Source organism: Musa acuminata, chromosome BXJ3-3, assembly GCF_036884655.1.
Source record: "Musa acuminata AAA Group cultivar baxijiao chromosome BXJ3-3, Cavendish_Baxijiao_AAA, whole genome shotgun sequence".
NCBI lineage: Eukaryota > Viridiplantae > Streptophyta > Magnoliopsida > Zingiberales > Musaceae > Musa > Musa acuminata.
The window spans coordinates 7,895,078-7,915,386 of record NC_088351.1 but is presented as its reverse complement, the minus strand read 5'-3'; the positions used below and the strand labels follow the sequence as shown (position 1 = coordinate 7,915,386).

The following is a 20,309-nucleotide window of genomic DNA, read 5'->3' as shown; positions in this document are numbered from 1 at the left end:
GGACAAGGGTATATGCATGTTCATGCAAGCAAATTCTTTCAGAAATAAACATCAATACATGCAACAAATGCTTGTGTCTATAAATATTGCTGAAGTGCGATTTCCAAATAATGTCATCCTTTGGAAATGAGGAGAGCTAGAGAGAAAAAGAAGGCAAAATTTGAGCTTTGTTATGGCTTGGTCATAGTGGAATGGGGAATTCTTTTTGACAGTTTGTTGTGTTTAGACTACATGTTCAGTGCCAATTAAACCTCATTTATATGGCAGACTCATGAAGTATTATCTATTAGCAATTCCTTTTCCATTATTACATGTTAACCTATGGAATTAAGATATTGGGATCCAAGAGTAGCCACTGCTTTTGCACCATGAAGTTCCACATGCTGAATACCAAGAAAAATGTTGTATCATCATTGACTATGTTCATGTTCAGATTAAACCATTCTTACATCATTCAAGATGGTGTAAGGTCATCATCTCATGCTTTGTTTTCAGCTGGGAATCATTGAACTCCAAAAGTTGCCCTATTAGTTGGTAGGTGGTGATGATGAATTTTCCAAAGGTTGAATGGGACTGCATTGCAGTAGCATCTCGAGTCTTCTCTTATTTTTTAGTTCCACTAGCACTTGAAATATGTGGCATTGCCTTCCAGGATGGGGTCCAAGCTTTGTTTCTGTTGGCACTGAGTTCAGTGGTCATTTATGGAGCAAAGGATTGGATGTCTATGGTTGGTGAACTGGGAGGATAAAATGGACCCAAAGAACAGGACTGTGTTGGAGAAGAATCTCCTGGTGTGTGATCCAATGAGCCAATTAAATAGTAGCAGAAATTGTTGAAGTTTGAGCTACTTTCTGAGAACTTTTTATGATGTTGGGGTCCATGCCTTGAGATGCTAAATAACATCTGATCAGCTGGATGTGATGAAATGTATTGGACATCTCAATTACAATCTGACTTTGTTTTTGTTTTCTGATCAAGATGAGCACTGATTTCTGTTTGTGTTTTTGTGATCTGAAAATTAAGTTGGATGATCACAGTTGAAGAGGCTGCATTATCTTTTCAAGAAGTTGTTTGGATTACACAGCCTGTTCTTGTTTAAACACTTTTAGGACTTCCTAAGAGCTATCTTCTTCTATGACATGATAGATAATGGTAAATCTCCTGTCATTAAGAACAAGTTTCTCTTGTTTTCCCAAATGCCAACCGCAAGTGTTCTTGCAACCATAGATAACATATAATGGATTGTTGCCACGCTCCAAGTGGTGGTCACACTTTGGAGTCTTCACCTTTTTGGCTGGGGTTTGCAGCTACATTTCAGGAAGGATGATCTGTGGTGGCCTGTCCAGAACTGAAGCAGTACGTCTGAAGGCTTTAACCGAGGTTGACAAAGAGGCTCTGTGATCGAGTATTCCAAGATTGTGAACCTAAAGCTGGTACTTGCCAGATGATGATAGCCGATAGAAGAAAAAGAAGAAAGAAGAAGAAGAAGAACCCTTTTAGGCTTATTAGGCCCAACTCTGTGAAGAAGAAGAAGATGAACCCTTTTAGGGGCTTCATTAGGTCTCGTGTTGTAATGGGCTGGTCTTGGGCTTATCTATGTAATAATTGTAGTTGGGATTTAGTACGGCCCAATTAGGCCCAATACAGACCGACCCGGCCTGACCTACTTTATTTGCATTGTGCCACCGTTCCCTTTTTCCAGACACCGAACCCCACGAGATCACAGGACGAAGAAGTAGCGAATGGCTTCTTCTCCTCGTCTCTTCTTCTCCCCCAAACCCTCTCCTCTCCTCCTTCACCACCACCGCCGCCACCTCAATCGGCTCCCCGGCCTCTCTTCCCGGTGTCGCCGCCGCTTCCTCGACTCTTTCGCTGCCCGCGCCACCAAGAACGGCGAACCCGCCGACCCCCCGGACCGCATCCTGGCCGCCGCCTGCTATCTCTACCCCTTCCTCGACGGCGTCCACTACGGGCGCTTCGTGCTGACCCAGTTCCCTGCCTTGCAGCTTGTCCTCCAGCCGTTTGTACCCGCGATCCACCTCTTCCGCTCCTCCCCTCTCACCCCCTCCCTCCTCTTCTTCACCCTCTACTTCGCCGTCGTTCGCAATCCATCCAGATTCGGCCGCTTCGTCCGTTTCAACACCATGCAGGCCATCGTCCTCGACGTCCTCCTCATATTCCCCGATCTCCTCGAGCGGACCTTCAACCCCAATGGCGGGATCGGGCTGGAGCTCCTCCAGAGCCTCCACAGCACCGTCTTCCTGTTCCTGCTCGCGTCGTTCGTCTACGGCTCCACGGCATGCCTCCTGGGGCAGGTTCCGCGGTTGCCACTCGTCGCCGAGGCCGCCGAGAGACGGGTCATGTGATGCCATGTAAAGCTTTTATGCTCTGATTCTATCTCGTTTAATCTTCCTTACATCATTCTGATGGGGAGAAAGATTGGAACTTTTTCTGGCTTTACACTCAATAAATTGTTGTTCTGGGTGGAATCTCATGTAACTAGAATCCGAATGATCATACACTTTATTGGTAGTCTTTTCGGTGATTCATTACTTTAGAACTTAAAATCCTAAATCTAATAGGGAGCAAACTAGTAATTGATGATAAATGATGCAGCATATTTGCGGTTAAAGCAGATTTCTTGAACCCATGAACCTGATATATTTGTCTCACCATTCCATTTAGCAGCACCTAATCTGATTAAATAAGCCTTTGCATGTCTCTCAAGAGCTGAAAAGGTAACACTGAACATATTATGAAAATCTAAAATTCCAAAATTTTAAAGAACTGGCGGGTAAGTACCAATCGAATAAAGGCATTCCTCAGTTTTGTTGTAACTGGATCTGGATTACGTTTACAAACTTTGGTAGCTGCTCTATGATAAGTACTGATTAGTCTTGTATGGATCTCAGGACAGCTGGGTAGCAACCAGTTGCTTCATATGTTATTTGGAATGATTCATGTGATACTTCACTGAGATAACTCTTGTGTATAAGTTACTTATTCTTTTGAAACTGAGCCTAGGAATTAAAACATTTTAGATTTACAAAAACTACGCTGAACTGAATCAAACACACTGGCTCCAATCCACTTTCAGGTTTCCCAGTTTGATCGTACAACCTACATATTATATATATCTTATTGACTTTTTCCTTCAACTTTATTTTTGCTTATTTTAAGCAGTAAGAAGCGCTTAGCCTTTTGGTTATCCCTTTTTAGGGAGGTGCTATAGGTTAGGTTTGGTTTCTTAAAGTTATGTGATTATCTAGTGCTATCTCATTCAACATTGGCTTACAGCTTGGTTTTGTTTGGGTTATAACTGGATGCATGACTGGCAGTTTATGACTTGTTCTTGCTTATTATACCTAGCTTTAGGATTAAACCAATTTATGATTTGCACATCGGTGATATAAAACTTGCAGCTGATGTTTCTACATGGATGTTGGTTTGCAGTATTAATGATGTTGGTTGCGCTTGACTATGCTGCTTAAGTTTAGTTGTTTTGTTTTGTTTTTTTTTTCTGATGTTTCTATATTTCAAGCTGTTATGTGGAAGTGATTATAACTTGGCCATCCTATTTTAGTCGGGACATGTCGCATTATCCAAGCATTCACTTTTTCATGGCCAGATCTTCCATAAAGAGAACCCAATTTAATCAACTACTGGTATATGGCCCTTTGTCTGCACTAGGAACATGTTACATTACTTGTGTTCAAGTTTGGTAAAAGTGGAATCCTAAACATGTGAAGGCATGTGCATAAATATGGATGATGATACATGACCCATCTTTCAATTCGTTGGTCATGCTTATATCATATGGCATTTCTGATTATCAAACATTTTGATTCTTTGAGTCCATGTAGTAAATGATGTAGAAACTCATACCATTATTTGGTTATTTAAAACTATATTCAAAATATTTTTTTTGTTATATGTTGCCAATTTGGTATATTCTAGCTCCATTTGCCATCTGGTTCTACTGCAAAGGTTATTGCCAATTGTGTCATATGTCATTCAAAAGGGATTCTGTTCATCTCTGATGTTATTCTACTAGGATGTGATTATAAGGCGCATGGATGTGGACCCCACTACATTAGGACTGTGAGAGATAACATGAACTCCAACTGTTTTTAGAGGGTAATCCAGTCCACCTAAACAACATTTTTCTTTGAAAAACTTCACAGGTTGACTATGTGACAATGTTATTTTTATAACATATTCACCAATCAATGAATGCATATGATTTTGCTGATGAGTTTATGTTTTTTAAGTTCCTAGTGCTTGGTTTTCGGAAGCTCTATATGGCCGATTGTGTGCCTATGGATGCCTGTTCATTTTTGGTCTTAATTGTGGCTGAATTTTTTGGCAATTTGGTGTCTAGTTGATCTTTTAATGCTGTATCACCATCCCCATGCTTGTTGTTGCATACTTTCTCTAAAACTTTTGTTGTTATGTGGTTTATTGTTGATTCGGTGCCAATGACATATGTTTTGATTTCCCAATTATGTGTTGTTTGCCTTACAGTTTGTTACATACAGTGGAAGCCTAAATTTAATATTTTCTATGATTGAAACCTTATCTTTAGGTTCTGCTATCAGATAGCAACTATTAATGCCATGCTGCAGTTTAAAATGCTGGCGAGATTAGCTGCCAGTTGCTAAATGATTTTGAACTACTTGATCCTGAAAATTCTCTGAGTCAATTGTCACAAGCCTAATAGCACATGCTATGAAGTTTCCAAGTTCCAGTTACAGTTGGAGCTAATTGCACATGTGCTATGTAGTTTATTAACAATTCATTTAATACAATCATATTGCAGGTGATATGATACTTCAAAACTGTGCAGCATTTGAAATCAGATTGCTTCCACTCAAGTTGTGAAGAAGAAAAGAAAATTCAAGCTGATGCATTTAAATGCCAAAGGTAAAGGTCTGTCCATAAGAATATTTCCTAACCCAAAGGGACACTGAGTTACAACTCATTGTATGTTACAGCAAGAATCATTTAGCAGAAAAATGCAAAGAGACTCCGCATGTGAGTGGAAGCCTGAAAAATAGAGCAGCTTCACAATTTGTAATGGAAGCCTCCATGGAAGAGACATGACACAAGTGAGATACTGCACAACAGTTCTCATCAGCCTCAATGAGATTCCTGAATACACAATATACAATAATCTGAAGAGCTCAACCTCAGGACAAAATATAAAGTCATGACCGAGAAACTGGTATTAGCTGTTCTCGGCTTTGCGTCTTTTAGATGATTGAAAAATGGATGCAGGATCTTTCTGTTCCTGCAAAAGAAAAATAAAAAGGGGGATAGTATCAGTATTGAAGTCAACTTGAAGATTACAAGGTTTACAGTAATAAGTCGAAAGTATTTTGGGATGGTAGAATGGTTGATTTCAGCTGACTACAGTTGATATGCCAACATAAGTGGAATGGAGATCATTTGTTGTTTAAGAACTGGAGTAGAGATGTTAATATCTTGGAACAGAAGAGTCCTCATCACCTTAATAGTGGCTGTGGCTGCAGGTCTTTTTGCACGCTTGCCAAGATTGATCTGCACAGATATGCTGGCTCTAGACAGATCTACACCAGAGCTTTGCAATGCCTGGGTCAGTGTATTCAGCAACCTGTTGGAGAAAATTACCGGATCAAAGAACAATCAAATATCAAACAATTGCTCATAAGATCAAAGGCAAATCCAGAGAAAAACAAAAAAGACTTGTGGTTGAAGTCTCGAAGGATATAATGTGCAAAGGAAGGATTTGTAGATACGCTAACACATACCCATGGGAGTAGGCAGCGGACACACTAATGGTTCCCTCATCGAGGGCCAGCTCCTCTGGTTCATTCAACATATCCCTGCATGATCTTACTGACCATGGAGATTGATCATGGATTGCCATGTTACTTGCAAACCTGGTGGCAGCTTCTGTTGTCTTGCAAGAATTACCAGCAGGCACATCTGTTGCTGGTGAGCCAACCATTGTCGATGGCATGTTGCTGGTGAGCTTTTCAGATAATATTTGTGCAGGAGCAGCAGAATCATTTCTTATGATTTGAGAAGCATTTTCTGAGGCTGGGTTCTTCTTCTGCTGTAAACATTCGGAAGAGAAGAAAACCAACATGGTGAGGAAGAAGACACAAGGAATGAGAGCTAATTAGAAAGGCAGACTTGTACATGACATGTAGATTGAGCTTAGTGATTCTACCCAAGGCATTAACTTGATCTCATCCTGATTCCATCCCGGGTAAGATGACTCGTAATTCTGTGCCTTCTCTTGCAGGAAGCGGATGTATTCAATAACCTGATGGAAATTTCACCAACAAAATCTCAAAAGGACACCATCATAGAAAGAAGAGACACAATTGTACGATACACTGATACCTCCAGAAGGAATGATGCTTTATCTCTCTTTTGATCACTGTGAGGTATGAGCTCCCTTAGTATCTGAAATCTGCACAACAGTTTTGTATTCCATCATAGACTGTTAAATTAACTCTACTTATTGGTTATAGCATCACAAAGAAGGCACAGTGTTGAAGTAGCATCTCAATTAACACAATCTAGATTTTGTTTCCTCGTTTAACAACACATGTTCTTGCAACAATTAGCCAACTCAAAATCATTTGGAGCAGGAAAATTTATAGACACAACGGATAATATAATAACTTGTAACTTTATATCGCTGTCTCCACAAACATGCGTTTATTTTTGAAAGCATACGTTAACAATGTATTGAATATCGAAAATGCTCAGAGAATGCGTTGACTTGCCTGTCATTAATTTTGGTTCGCCTTCTGTGCTCGGTGGCAGAATGCTTGGACCGTGGAGTGTTTGGCGTCTCTTCCGAGCTAAACGCCTTTCCTTCTGCTTTGATGCTCGAGTCTGCCATCCAGTATTAACCAAACAAAGAAAACCACATATTGTTTCCGCTCCAGACAAAAAGTTTTAACGACGTCAAAATCATTTAACATGGAATCGAAAGGAAGAAAGTAGCTACACCTTTATGGGAGGAGGAGGAGCCTTGTCTCTTTCCAAACGCCTCCTCCTCGTCATCCACTTGGTAACCACGGCTGGATCTCGACGCGGCTGCCTCCATGAATCGCTTCTTCTCCAGCGCCCAAGTGTGCTTGGTGGCGACGAGGGCCGCCAAGGAAGGAGGAGGCCACTGCCCTGAGAACGAGACAAAAAGCATGCAAAGATTAGGAGGCCATACCATACAATACATAGCATTCCAAAATCCATAAATCCATAAATCTTCCATATATTAAATCGAAACCATTGTATATGTCTATTGTATCTAGCACATGACCACTTCCACCATTCCTTTCCTTCTTCCACTAATTAATGGTGGTGAAGCCCTACCACCAATTAAATCAATTTGGGGCCCCACATCAACATCCTTCTTTCTTCACTCTGTAATCAAATATCAAATACACTTCTTTCTTCGCTCTGTATTTACTACAGTAAATATTACTCCAAATTAAATTGAATTAAGTCTTGATTGATCGATTATAAAAATCAATTATAAGTTATTTGGTTTGATTGAATAAAATAAAATAATATCAATATTCAATAATTATGATTATTTTATAAATTTTAATATTGATATTATTAATTAATTTTTAATTTAAATAAATTAATTATGAAAAATATAGAGACCTCATAATGGGGATTTTTCCCTCCCCCTCACTCCTTGTAGATGGCGAGGAGAGGGAAGCACTCCCCATTGGTATATCTGGTCATATAGTATCTTTAAGATTCGCATGAGACCTTGATGGATGGAATGGATGCGTCCTGAAACAACAAGAAATCTACACATATTCACTACAAATCTGAGGTCAAATAATTTGGTCGTGTCCTAAAAAAAAACCAACTTTTCTTAAGAAAAAAATGGGTATAATTCTCAAATTCGTTTGAATATTTAAAAGAGAAGACATTTTTACGTGTATTTGTTTCAAGAAAATAAGGACGATTGATGGGGGGATTAGAATGAGAAGAGAGGAAGAAAGAAAGAGGGCACCGAGCTGACGAGAAGTTACCTCTGGATGCGGTGTCGTTGTCGTCCCAGAGCGTGTACGAGACACCGCCGGCGTAGGAGCCGTAGCTGGTGGTGGTGCTCCGGCTGCCGTAATCGGGTTCGGGTTTCGTCTGCAACCCGATAGGGAGCACCCGCAGTGCGCTTCCCTCAGGCTTCTCCGCGCCCTGCCCCGCCCCGACGTGGCTGATGCTGGACGCGTTTCTCTCAGCAGGGACGCTTCCGCCGTCCGCCGCCTCGCCGCCTTTCCCCTCCCGCTCCAACGGCTGCAAGAAGTCCCGCGTCTTCAAAAACAAACCTGACAACAAAATTAGGAAGAAGAAAAACGAGATTTTGATGACAAATTCAGTGAATTTGAAGCTATTCGTGTTAAAGCTGCGATTTTGATGCCAAATTCAGTGAATTATGCAAGGAGCCGAGTCGCCAATGTCTCCTCGATCTTGTTCCAGATTCTCTCAGAAAGCGTTTCAATCAGGCATCGAAATAGAAAAATCGAGTTCACAATGATTACAGCAAACAAAAAAGAAAAAGTGAAATTTCATCGATTAACAGTAGAATTCTACTGAATTCCGCGGCATAATCGAAATTGTGGAGTCAGCAGATGAGTACCTTGAGATGAAGCCCTTGGATCTTGAAGCTGGAAAGACGAATCCGGGGAGCAAAGCGAAAGGAAATCATGCGTTACCTTCTTCCCTGTATATCATGCAAATTGACTAAAAAATCATCATAATTCAGCAATAAATAGCAAGAACACAAATAGGAATTCTTGGCATCCAGCCTTACCTTGGAGCTCCATTCTCCCTGACCACCAAAAGAAAAACCTTTTTCCTCACTCACTCCAAATTGCTATCTTTTGCGGTTTCTCGTGAAGGATTCATGACGACAGCAGTAGAATTACACCCAATTGTCTTCCTGCGGAAGTAGAACCAATCGATCGCCCGCGGTATCAGACTAATCCTTCGCTGAAATCAGAAGTTCACAAAAGAGAAAAAGAAAAAAAAGGCTCCATCTCATCTACGACAGAGTTCTCTTGAATCCCTAACCTGACGAGGAGAAGCCGAGCGCATTCAACAGAGCAGACCGATCGAACTTTCTTTTAGACGGAATCGGAACAGAGGAAGAGATCGTGGCGTATTTCTGCTTCAGGAAAATTTCGCCTCGCTCGCACAGGAAGTAACGAGCGGCTCCGCCAAGATCTCAACTCAACACGCCGCGCTCAACCCACTTCCTTTTCCGCCCCTCTCGCTTTTATTTATCGTTTCCCGTCGCCCGCTCGCCGTTTCCTCCAGGGGACTAACGCCGTCACGTCAGCGTCTCTTCACGGCCTCGCGCGTGCTTACATCGCGTCGGTAGAGGTGCTTCCGCCGTAACGTTCCCGTGGGCGAGATCGGATCGTACGGCTGTTCTCTCACCAGGCAGGCGACGAAGCGGCGGGTGGAAGTGCACGTGACGTACGGCGGTTGACCGCAGTTGGTCGTTGACTCCAAAAACCTTTAATTAAATCCCATAAGGTGATGATTAGGCGCAAATCACATTAAATAAATATCACCCATATAATAATAATGGAGACACGTGACAGGCACATGAGCGGGAATTGCGGGAGGAGAAGGCCTCGACGCTCTTCATGTGTTGCAGATTCCCCGCCCACTTCCCATCCACATCAGAGCCATCATCTTTCTGCAACCTGTCTTCCCGTTTCTCCGTCTCAGAAATCTCTGAGATCTGATGTTTACATATCTCAAGCCCATGGATGACAAGTTACTGATATTAATCACATAATATCTCGAGAAATCTCGTCTCTGATGGGATGGAGAGATCACACGTAGAAGGAAGGGAAGAAAGGTAGAAGAACAGGATATCTCTATCCAGCATGCACATGCATGGAAGGAGCGTGCCTGGTGGAGCTCGCGTTATGAATGAAATGCTTCGATCCTTTTGGTATAGTTGTAGTCTTCTTTCTAAGCTTGTTCGTGCAGCTGTTGACATGAGGCTCGTGGCTTCTCCCACTTCCTGAAAGAAATGTGCCTGCTGCATCCTTTTTCACTGTTTGCTTCAGCATCTGATTGATCCACTCGGGTGAAACTTTTTTTGGATCACACTGTCAACTGCCACCCATTTGGTGAATGCCAAGAGTGAGATGATTATGTTATTTTCTTTTTCTGACAGAGATTACATGAGATAAATATGTTATAAACATATAAATCTGCAAAGATATAGAATTGCTTCAGGAGATCAACATGGTCAAAGAGACATAAACACACATATATATGTATGCATGGAACGCTCAAAACAGGGAAACGCAAAAACGACATGCACGATACCACCGTGTGGATTGAGTGGCCGCAGTAAACAGTAGGCATATCACTCGACAACCAACAAGCCATGGCCAAGTGAAGAGCTACACCCACGCCATTTTCTTGTCCGTTTCTGTTGTCTTGTATCTGATGGGTAAGAAGACGACCACAGCGCCACACATGCTGACAGAGGTGCGTGCGGTCCCTCGGAGAGCAAAAGGATCTGAGCATGGCACACCTCTCTATAGCGTGCAATGAGATCTGCGTGTCTGAGGCCCATGTCTCTCTGATGGCAGGTGGCGATCAGATGACTTCACTGGGAACACCACACGTGCGAACAGTGGCAAGCAGCTCAAGTACGACAACATCAGGAGCCTCCTTTGACCTGCAGTAGAACCCTAAAAACCCCTCGTCGGAGTCACCTGACTTGTCCGTGTCCCTGTACATTTCATCTCAGGTTCTCTGCATTGCAGGTCTTTTAAACGCCAAGACATCCATTTCATTGTTCCTAATTAAAACCAATGCTTCAAAGACCACCGTCAGCCATATGATTAGCAGCCTTCCAATCATATTTGACATCTTTTTTGTGAAATTTAATAACGATTATTCTTATTATTTAGAAAAATAATGACGGATCATAACTTATGCTCTCTTATCTGCCTGTATACTTGATCAGTGTACGCATACATGCAGCTCTAGAAATCCTCAATTACCGATGCCAAACTGTGATGTTTCCACATATGCTTCTGTCTGCATCTCAGATTTGAAGTTGAGAGCCAAGACGATAGCCATCGCTGCCAATCATATCCGTTGCTTGAGATCTAACGAACAACCAGTCTCAATCATTTATATCATCTACTTTCCCAGTTAGAACCCTACAGAAACTTGCTTCCCATGCATCCTAACACCATTAACATGCATCGGGCAAAGCATGCTTGAAGCTCCTATACGTTTGTCTCCATCCAAACACCACATACTATATCTGATTACTTCCATCTAGCTTTGTCTCATCATCATCAACTTAAAATAACAAAGGTCATCATAACATATAATTGTCACACATGACTCCCACACCTCCGGTGTCCACAGCCACCTGCACAAAAGAGAACTAAGCACTCCCACGCCAACCTTTCTAAACCAAAACGACAAAAGCTCACATAGTTTTTGTTATGTGTGTGCTTTGATTCCAGGCTTGTTGCGTGAGACACACAGCAAAGAGTGGGTGGACGGCGACTTTTGTTTTGGTGTTGCAGGTCCATCAACATCATACACATGCGTTGTTTGGTGGAGCTGCGTAGCATCGTTTCTTTAGGGAGAGAGAGGGAGGGAGGAGACGAGGACACGGACAGGGGGGAAGAAGATTCCAGTACTGCACGCGAAGGAAGCAACAGTGCAACGCCACCACGTTCATGATGAACACAGGAATCAGCGGGGAAGGAAGGGCACTTTAGCACTAGAATTCGAAAGGAGAAGAGCTAAGGGGGTTTAATTAACTAATACAACTAAGCTGAGGTTTTTGTTCGTACTCGTGAACATTCTCTTTTAAGATATCCGCTTAGGGATCTGTAATGTATCAGTGCCTCTCTCTCTCTCGCTCTTTCTCTGTCTCGCTTTTGCTTGTGATATGATACGGTTAATGTAATGTATGTGTATTATATTAGGGAGAGATTGGCTTTAGTCTCGTGGGTGGCGTCTTCGTTCTCTTTTGGTTACGTTATCGGAGAGGACAAGCGACGGGAGATGGTTGGTGGATGAGGTGGCGTCACGTGGTTTAAAAAATGGAGGGCTCGCCTACCGTCGCCTCACTCATCACGTGGCCAGCGCACGGCGGGTCCCACAAAATACCGGGCTTTGTGGTGGGGTACGCGGCTTTCATGACCGGCGCACATGTGTCGACGAGATCGATGGCTTCCACACGTTCGACGAACGACCCGTCGCCCTTATCCGCTTTCTCATTGGCCGAGTCGCGGCGGGATACACGGGAACCGCTTGTCTCGGCGTCGACCTGCGCGGGGAGGGAGTGAAGTGTGAGGGGTTAAGAAAAGGACGTTTGGGCGATGGAGGGGATCCGGCGGAGGTCTCTGTCGTGAGAAGCGGGACGGAGGGGCCCAGGCGCCGCGGGGCACGTGAGGACGGTGGTGGAGGGCCTGACCTTTTCGGGCGTCGCCACATGGGTTGGGCGCAAAGGGGAGCGGGGCCGGCCCCACCCGTAGTTCACGGACGAGTCCTCCGTCAAGACGGTCGTCTGTTGCCGTCCGTCTGCGTCTGAACAGCCAGAACTGGGGGTATTTTTGGGTGTTTAAGGCAGGGGAAGGGGGCACGTGCCGTGGACTCGGCGATGTGATGGTGCACGCCCATCAACCACACGAGGGTGGTGGGGAAGGGGGGTACGGCTTCGATGTCTCTTCTAACACAGGGAACAGGATTTTCCACAACACAAGCGGTCGTACGCCACGAAGCTCGGCAACTCATGGACCCCGCCGCCGAGGCCGAGACACGGGATCGAGCGAGTGATGCGATCACCGATGCGACTCCACACGTGACCCGGCGTCCTTTCGCCTGTCACCTTCTCCCGGTCTGATGCGGACGGGGAGGCGAGGCAGCGAAGTGTGGGCCCCGTTCGTCTCCCGACACGTGGACGATGGCGTTTTCGCGCCCGGAAGCCCCGTCTTGTCGCTACCTCTCACGCTTGCTCTGCTTTGCTCGCTTTCTTCTTTTTTATCCTGCTAAGTGGCCGGCGTCTTTTGGAAGCATGCACGATGGTTCACCCAGGGCGTTTCATCTACCGCTCCAATCACGTCCCAACAAATATTGGAAGGCATTTGCGTTCGTCGTGGTAACGTCTGCTCCTGCACAAAAAAGAGTTGAATGTCACTAAGATCTATCCTCTGTCGGATCCTATCGGTTGTAGATTCAAACCATGCATTTATAATTTCTCCAACACTGATCACATGCATCACGAATGGTAGGTGCACTTCTCCTCTCTATTAATATTATTTCTTATTATGTTTTCATATTTATCAAGCTCAGAGACCATGCTCGAATGCACTAGTATTGAAAAGAAAAAATAGTTGAGTGGCGACCAAACCACCTCTCGAAATGAAACTATGGTCATAGTTTTTGCTTTGAAAAATCCAGCTACAAAGGGTGTTTGTTTAGAAGGCACAAACTATTGTGACCATATAATCCCAAACACATCTCAACCATGGTTTGACCAGTAAAACATAATGGCATTGCACCATTTCATAGGGCTAAATCAGGACAGTAAAAGTACGCAGGCAAAGAAAAGACTATATCGAGCCAGTACGGATTAGCACATCAACATCCCATCCAAGTTACAGATGAGAGATGGCCGAGTGACCATAAAACATAGCTCAAATATGTCTATAAAGATGTGAAATCCATTTGCTATTCACATAAATGTAGTCGCCAGTATACCCGCCATATTACGCAATTAGTGATCCAAATGAGACAAAAAAAAACATGGAATTACAGTTGCTCCCTCAGTTATCCAAGGGGCGTAACATAATAATAATTATACATATTATATGATTCAGACTGACATCAGAGTTGACTGCTATAAATTTTTTTCTGTCATAACAGAGTATACAACGTTCTGCACAAATGTATAGAAGCATTCTCGACAAGAACTGGGCATCAGTTTAGACTTACGATGCTGCTTAATTTGTTCCGAGTGTTGGCATACTGGACTGGGGAAAGAACGAGCACTTGACTTCGAGTGTTCCAACCCACAAGCAGCCAAGATGGTATGGGTAGCAATTCTTGCAACTTCTTTGAATCTCGCAGCTCCTGCAGAAAGCAACATCTACTCAACATATTCTTTCTGTTAAGGATATCAAACTAGATCTGTTCATCAAAAAGAGGCATTGCTAGAGAATCATAAAGTTCAATTTGTAACATTGTTTCATATCAAAGATCTTGGACCCCACAAGTACGTAGCCAGATTGTTAACAGACTAGCTTATGGGGACACAATTTGTAATCCAGTATTGCATGGTTATAACTTCAGGAAAAGTAAAAGAAAACAAGAAAGAGATCATTAAATCAACAGGAAGTACAGGTGATATTTGTTGAACCATATATTTGTCCTAACTGCTAATGATTATCCAAGTCTAAAGTTGTAAATTCTCAGAAAGGAGTCTTCTTTTCCAGTCTTAAAATTTTAAATGTACAGTAGAAATAGTAAAAAGATATCTAACGTCACAATGTTTTGAGATCAGTCAAAAAAAAAAATATAGAACAGCGAGCTAAAAGCCTTATGATAAAGATGCAGATGTTAAGCCAGTTTATACAAACATGATTAATTCCAAGATTAACTGTGTGATCATGCAATGACCAAATTTAATTAAAGCAAGGAAACAAGGGGATTCATACAGCATTAAAACATCAGAACAATCAAAACCTGGCAAGAGGACATCAAGATGGCCATTGGATAACTCTTAAGTTGAGATTGATATTAGAAGTATGAAAGAGTAGCAACTTCTATTCTCTACATACAGTAGTAAAATAAATTTTTCGGTGAAGTAGCATAGTTACCTAATTGTTGATCTCTGCTTAGCAATTTTAAGTTTAGCTTAACCAAAGACTGAATCTCACTTTTAGAACTGTTGTCAGCTAAACCATTGGTTTTCATCAAACTACCACAAACATGTGTACCCAAATCACATTTCCTATTATCAAAATGTCGCTCTCTACTTGGAAGACTCAAGTTGATCTCATCCAATGATTTAGAATTGCTGCTGGAATTGCTTTTTGCCCTATCATTATTCATGGTCAAATTCCCATCCATCTTGTTCCCGTTGACTTCTTCGCTGTTGGCTTCAATGTTTGAGGTACTGAAATTAATCAGCTTTTTAGATGGTGGGGTGGAAACACATGATTGTGAACAAGCGATAGAACCTGGATTGACCATTGACTCTTGAAAATTAGACCTTGTTGAAGTACCGGATGAGACTAGCTGTTGTGCTAGATCACCCTTCCAACGAGGTCCTTGCAAATCAGTCACTTTATGTGCATCTGGAGTTTGGTTGAAATCACTTTGGGACCATTGACTCTGATATAAAGTGAAACATCTGTCATCTGATCCAGTACCAAGAGTTATTTTGCCAACACGTGATTTACCATTGCAATTGCTTGAGCCAGACTGAAGTTTTTCAGTTCCCTTCAAGACATTAGCCTTCCTAGGGTAGTTTACAGCATCCAGTACAACATTCCTCTTACCAGGGGAATTTAGAAAATTATCACTTTTGCTATCTCTTTGAGTTGCTTGTGTTGCCTTTGCAATTTTCATCATTTTCCAGGCTTTGTCAATATCCTGTGAATTTCCAATATTAGCTGTCTTGCCATAAACATTAGCAGATGTGTTCTCTCTGTTTGTGTTAGATGTGGTGGCTTGCTGTCTTGATATGTGAGGACTACTGTAAGCACTAGCAGATGTTTGCTCTCTGTTGATGTGGGATGTGGTGGTTCGCTGTCTTGATATGTTAGGACTAGTTCTTGCAGGAAGTGATTGTCTTTTCTCATTTGTCTTTGCACCCAAAAAATTTGAAGAAAAGCACAATGAACCAGCACGAAGCGAATTCCAATTTTCACGCAGGGCTTGTATATGATCATGCAAATTACGACAATTGCGCAAGGTTCTAGCTCCCGTATCAATACATTTTGCTGGGCCACATAAAGTTTTTCCAACAGTAGAAACAGAGGAAGACTGGTCAGTCTGTAGTCCAGAGTCTTGATTTTCACCGTGATGTGAGTTTCTGGATGGTGATATGCAACCAGTACTTTGTGGTTCAAGAACATCTATAGTTGAGAACCTTCTTGATGAATTAGAAGTGATTTCATCAGCTACAATGTCATAGATTGACACTGATTGTTCAGGCACTTCAGTCGTATCCACATTTTTTACGGAATCTTGTGGGCAACGATCATCATCAAACTGAGATTTCAAATGCTTATCCCTGGAAATGGTGCAATCGGGGCAGTACCAATCACCCTCAGGTACGATAGTTCCCAGACCACTACAATAAGTGTGAGAACCTGAATCACATAAGTCACATAGGAGCAGCAGTTCCTCATTTTGAGAACCATGGCATATACTGCAGCTCACATGTGCATATGGATCTGAAAGGGCCACACTCTCGTTGCCAAGTGGATGGTAAACCTGCAAACTGGAACAATTTTTGTATCAACCTCAAACAAGGAGACCAAGGCAATTTACCAGATTGTTTTGAATAATTTGCTAGAAATCACTTCAGATAACAAAATGAGAATAACTTCAAAACACATAAGATAGCTAGCTGATCAAAGCTTACAAGCATAAAACAAGCATAAAAAGAGGAATGAGGTGAGTTCTAAGATCATCAGAGAATGACCGAATAAATAAAAATATATTTCCCAGCATTATATATAAATGACATGAAACTATAATGATTTTTCCAATGGTGTGATCTCATCAAATTTGGAATCCAATTATCTGTCTCACATCACAATGTCAGATAGCAAGGAAAAAAAGGGTACAAATAGTGAGTACAACAGAGGTGGTGATGCTAAAAACAGAGTACAACAGAGGTGGCAATCATAAAAATATATGTTCTATGTGGCCATAAACAGAATAACAATTAAAAACTGCCTTCAAGAAATAAAGGCAGCACCAAACGTGGGAAGAACAACAAGATGCCAACTAAGGTCCTCCCATTCAATAATTCAAGCAAAATTGTATGAGTGGTTTGGACTGGATTTCCCAGTAAGATGACAAACAAGTACTAGTATCTCTTTCTCTCTCTCCCCCCTCTTGCTCTATTGCCGCCTCCACCTCAATCTCCCCCCTCTGTCTAGTCCTGCTAAGCCTCATAGGATGAGCAACAGTGGGACAGATGAATCTTGCTGCACCACCACCTTCATCAAGTTTTGCATATGCTACCTACTTCCGCAACAAGGTCACCTTAATCATTGTTTGTCAAACCCTCAAGTGTACACCTCTCCACCCTATCCTTCCCTCATGGCCTCATCTCTCTTTCACTCTCTGCCTCTAGTGGTTCAGCCAGTACCAACCTGTATAATCACATGGTATGACGGTCTGGACTGATACCATACCAGTTAAGCCAAGGATCAGTATCAGTACTAAATCGAGATTTTTAACCTTTGTTTCAATATATTCACAAAGATGATCTCAACATGTGTAAAATCGTATTAACATGTATAAAATCGATTTTCTTGATCTAAAACATAAAAAAATTAAAATATGGCAACAAAGTCTGGTACTATACCTCTAGGATCATTTTAAATTCTTCTAACTATCAGAGGTATATATGTAATAGCCTTATGGTAAAAAGACAAAACACCTTTTCATATATAGGAAGTATCAAATAGATGACAAAGCAAGAAAATATGGATATTACACAATTCGCATATGATGACACAGCAAATCCTTTTTTCTTATAAAAAGAGAAGTCATTTTGGTGAATAAATAATGTTACACAGTATTATGAGTTTTCCATGTTCCATATAATTTAGTAAAAATGTTATTCAACAAGAAGCAAGATATTATATCATATAAAAAACAACCAATACAAATAAGCAAATCACTACAAGCATTGCAATTCTAACTACCAAAGTCAAAGGTCATAAACAATGATAGAAAAAATAATAAGGTTATTTCCTTAATATATCTACCATTTCTAGTCCTACATTAAATTGCAGAAAATCCCTCCAAAAACATTTTAAGAAGAATCAGATACTGTGCAATCTACCTCCAGAATTGTACTGGTATTTAGAAGAGAAGGTAGAAAGAGAAGGAAGGGAGAGAGGAGGTGAACTACATACAAGAAATGGTGGTAAAACTATTTGAACTCCTACCAGATAGATCATTACTAAAATCTCTTGGTTATAGTTGTTGGTTCACAGTTCACTTTAAGGCAATGCAGCTGGTGAAGAATTCAAAGCTCGTAAGCAAGGTTATAATAAATAAGGATAGCAAGTGCATGGCAAAGAAGCATCCTTTTCATCTTATGATACAACCAAGGTTTTCAATTCCAGGTATCGTAACCAGCCCATTGCCGGACCGATATAGGTTTGGTCTGTTCCAAGGAAAAGATAGAGGAGAGGAAACAGTAGAGGGAGAAGAGGAGAAAAAAAGAAGAAGGATGAGATGTACTAGAACCGGTGGCCGATAGCGGTGGATCCATGAGCAATGATGGTGGAGAGGAAACTTGTGAGGGAACATGAGGTTCATGACTCCTCATGAGCCCTACTGCATTGTGTTTTTTTTTTTTTTTTTCAAAAGAACGGATAGGCATAGAAGACTGGACTGCTCAATTTTAAGTATCCACTTTCCACTAACCGATCGGACTAGTAAATACCAACTGAAAGGTACTGAGCTGGGCAAAATTATAATTCTCATACACTTGTGCTTGGTAGAGACAAAGAAATTGTGCATCCACAATAGGATGAAAGGAATAAGGGAAAATTTTGCCCTTTTTTAGTATGAATAAGCACATCTATCAAAATCAAGCTCTCATTAAGGAAAGCAACACCAACCTAGCATATCGAATAGAATCCCCAGATGGAGTTCTCCATTTATTTAAGAAATGATCAAATATCACCAATGCTCACACCAAATACACTCAACTTCAAGGGATTAACTACATGGTTAATTGGTACACAAATTTGTAATACTTATTTCTTCTCAAGAAGTTTATCTACCCTCACTTGCCAAGTCCAAGAGGTCCTTAACATCTCCACTCCTGACATTAAGTAACGATGGTACAAGATATGACACAGCAAACCATGATTTACTTCACACAAGAATCAAAGAGCATTAACGCCCATGTTTAAATAATCATTATCCTGGTCTTGTGTATGCTTATAGACGAAGCCTTGGCCAAGCTAACCATCCTATTCTTGTACAAAATTTACTACTTTATTTAATCTCCCCTCCTCTATTTCTTCATACCATAGATCAAGTTTCAATTTTACTTTTACAATATAGGCGTCGAACTGATTCGAAACTGTATTCAGAAAAGAGAAACAAATCAATTCTTAGAACGACAATTGTGTGCATATGTGCAAGCCTATCATAAATCTCGTTGTCCTGGGCGCCTTGAGACAAGACAAGCAAATCAGTTCCAACGACAGTTGCACATCCTAGTTGTTATTGATAAGACGAAACATTGAGCAATTAAGCAAGATCCACATAATTTGCTACTTTCAACTAATTCGCCTGACCTGGTCGCGGACCGGAACATCGACGACCCGCTCAACGACGAACACCCCATCCACCGGGGGTCGGCGGATGGACCGAAACCGCCGCTTGCAGAGGGGGCACCGTGACTCAACCTTGGCCCACTCCATGATGCAGACGAAGCAGAAGTAGTGGTCGCAGCTGTCGATTCGACCGCGGATCGACCGCTTGCAATCGGAGAAGCAGATGCCGCACGTCTCCCCCTCCTCCTCCTCCACCGCAGCCGAAGAACCCTCGCCTGCAGCAGCCGTAAGCTCCGGCTCCATCTTCTCCTTGCGCTTGCCGGTCGATCCGGAGCTCTGAGCCATGGTTCCGGCTAGGGATTTCAGGCGCTTAGCCGGTGCCTGATAGGGTTCGGCCACCCCCTCCATTCTCTCTCTCTCTCCCTTCACGTCCGTCTCCTCCGTCCCCGCCGCTTTCTTTTATATCCCTAGTCGGTTGCGGCACGACGCAGTCTAAATAGGTCGGCTCGGATCAGACTTGGGTTTGGTCGATTTCTTCTTATTTTATTTGGTTCGATAGTGAATGCGACGTTCTTATCTATGTTGAGTTCATGCGAACAATTACTTTTGATTCTTCGAGTATATTCTTATAATTATAAATATTAAAAAATATGATTACTTTGTCTGATTCGATCGGACCCATTATTGCACGATTTGTCGGCTCGTATCGATTAGGTGTAGTCGGTACTCTGTCGTTAAACACACTAATGA

At 42.0% G+C, this 20,309-nt stretch overlaps 3 protein-coding genes across 11 annotated transcripts; 1 reads left to right on the top strand and 2 right to left on the bottom strand.

The window, feature by feature from the left end:
• The first annotated feature begins 1,685 nt into the window (after window positions 1–1,685).
• LOC103977853 (protein TIC 20-v, chloroplastic) lies at window positions 1,686–6,523 on the top strand. 2 transcript variants are annotated; one of them, XR_010495261.1, is made up of 3 exons: window positions 1,686–2,372; window positions 4,820–4,923; window positions 4,995–6,523. XR_010495261.1 is itself a non-coding variant. In XM_009393496.3 (2 exons), the coding sequence occupies exon 1, from the start codon at window positions 1,743–1,745 to the stop codon at window positions 2,364–2,366; it is 624 nt and encodes a 207-aa protein (XP_009391771.2). In that variant the 5' UTR covers window positions 1,686–1,742; the 3' UTR covers window positions 2,367–2,372; window positions 4,820–6,523. The 2 variants fall into 2 exon arrangements, 1 of the variants encoding a protein (XP_009391771.2); XM_009393496.3 differs by having other exon boundaries at window positions 4,820–6,523.
• On the bottom strand, window positions 4,910–9,288 carry LOC135582925 (transcription factor BIM2-like). Of its 6 annotated transcripts, none has more exons than XM_065144481.1 (11): window positions 9,088–9,288; window positions 8,828–9,006; window positions 8,654–8,757; window positions 8,049–8,328; window positions 7,009–7,179; window positions 6,780–6,891; window positions 6,391–6,460; window positions 6,215–6,310; window positions 5,790–6,097; window positions 5,509–5,632; window positions 4,910–5,290 (listed from the first exon to the last, which is right to left on the bottom strand). In XM_065144481.1, the coding sequence occupies exons 3-11, from the start codon at window positions 8,720–8,722 to the stop codon at window positions 5,228–5,230; spliced, it is 1,293 nt and encodes a 430-aa protein (XP_065000553.1). In that variant the 5' UTR covers window positions 8,723–8,757; window positions 8,828–9,006; window positions 9,088–9,288; the 3' UTR covers window positions 4,910–5,227. The 6 variants fall into 6 exon arrangements, with proteins under 6 accessions (XP_065000553.1, XP_065000550.1, XP_065000552.1 ...); XM_065144478.1 differs by having other exon boundaries at window positions 8,049–8,342; window positions 8,654–8,737; XM_065144480.1 differs by having other exon boundaries at window positions 8,654–8,737.
• A 4,431-nt stretch (window positions 9,289–13,719) lies between these two features.
• Window positions 13,720–20,054, bottom strand: LOC103977850 (uncharacterized). Of its 3 annotated transcripts, none has more exons than XM_009393488.3 (3): window positions 19,581–20,054; window positions 14,895–16,518; window positions 13,720–14,164 (listed from the first exon to the last, which is right to left on the bottom strand). In XM_009393488.3, exons 1-3 carry the CDS (start codon window positions 19,965–19,967, stop codon window positions 14,019–14,021), a joined length of 2,157 nt encoding a protein of 718 aa, XP_009391763.2. In that variant the 5' UTR covers window positions 19,968–20,054; the 3' UTR covers window positions 13,720–14,018. The 3 variants fall into 3 exon arrangements, with proteins under 3 accessions (XP_009391763.2, XP_009391762.2, XP_009391764.2); XM_009393487.3 differs by having other exon boundaries at window positions 13,720–14,148; window positions 19,581–20,038; XM_009393489.3 differs by having other exon boundaries at window positions 13,720–14,148; window positions 14,895–16,525; window positions 19,581–19,774.
• Between the last annotated feature and the right edge of the window lie 255 nt (window positions 20,055–20,309).

What these genes read in the sequence shown, in the direction of transcription:
- LOC103977853 (XM_009393496.3), top strand. Translation starts at nt 1,743, where the DNA reads ATGGCTTCTTCTCCTCGTCTCTTCTTCTCCCCCAAACCCTCTCCTCTC.
- LOC135582925 (XM_065144478.1), bottom strand. An exon ending in TCCAAGGGCTTCATCTCAAG is followed by an intron (nt 8,343 to 8,653) that starts GTACTCATCTGC and finishes TTTTGTTGTCAG; the next exon opens with GTTTGTTTTTGAAGACGCGG. An exon ending in AAGCATCATTCCTTCTGGAG is followed by an intron (nt 6,311 to 6,390) that starts GTATCAGTGTAT and finishes AATTTCCATCAG; the next exon opens with GTTATTGAATACATCCGCTT.
- LOC103977850 (XM_009393487.3), bottom strand. Translation starts at nt 19,967, where the DNA reads ATGGAGGGGGTGGCCGAACCCTATCAGGCACCGGCTAAGCGCCTGAAA. An exon ending in ATGTTCCGGTCCGCGACCAG is followed by an intron (nt 16,519 to 19,580) that starts GTCAGGCGAATT and finishes TCCAGTTTGCAG; the next exon opens with GTTTACCATCCACTTGGCAA. An exon ending in AAGCAGAGATCAACAATTAG is followed by an intron (nt 14,149 to 14,894) that starts GTAACTATGCTA and finishes TGCTTTCTGCAG; the next exon opens with GAGCTGCGAGATTCAAAGAA.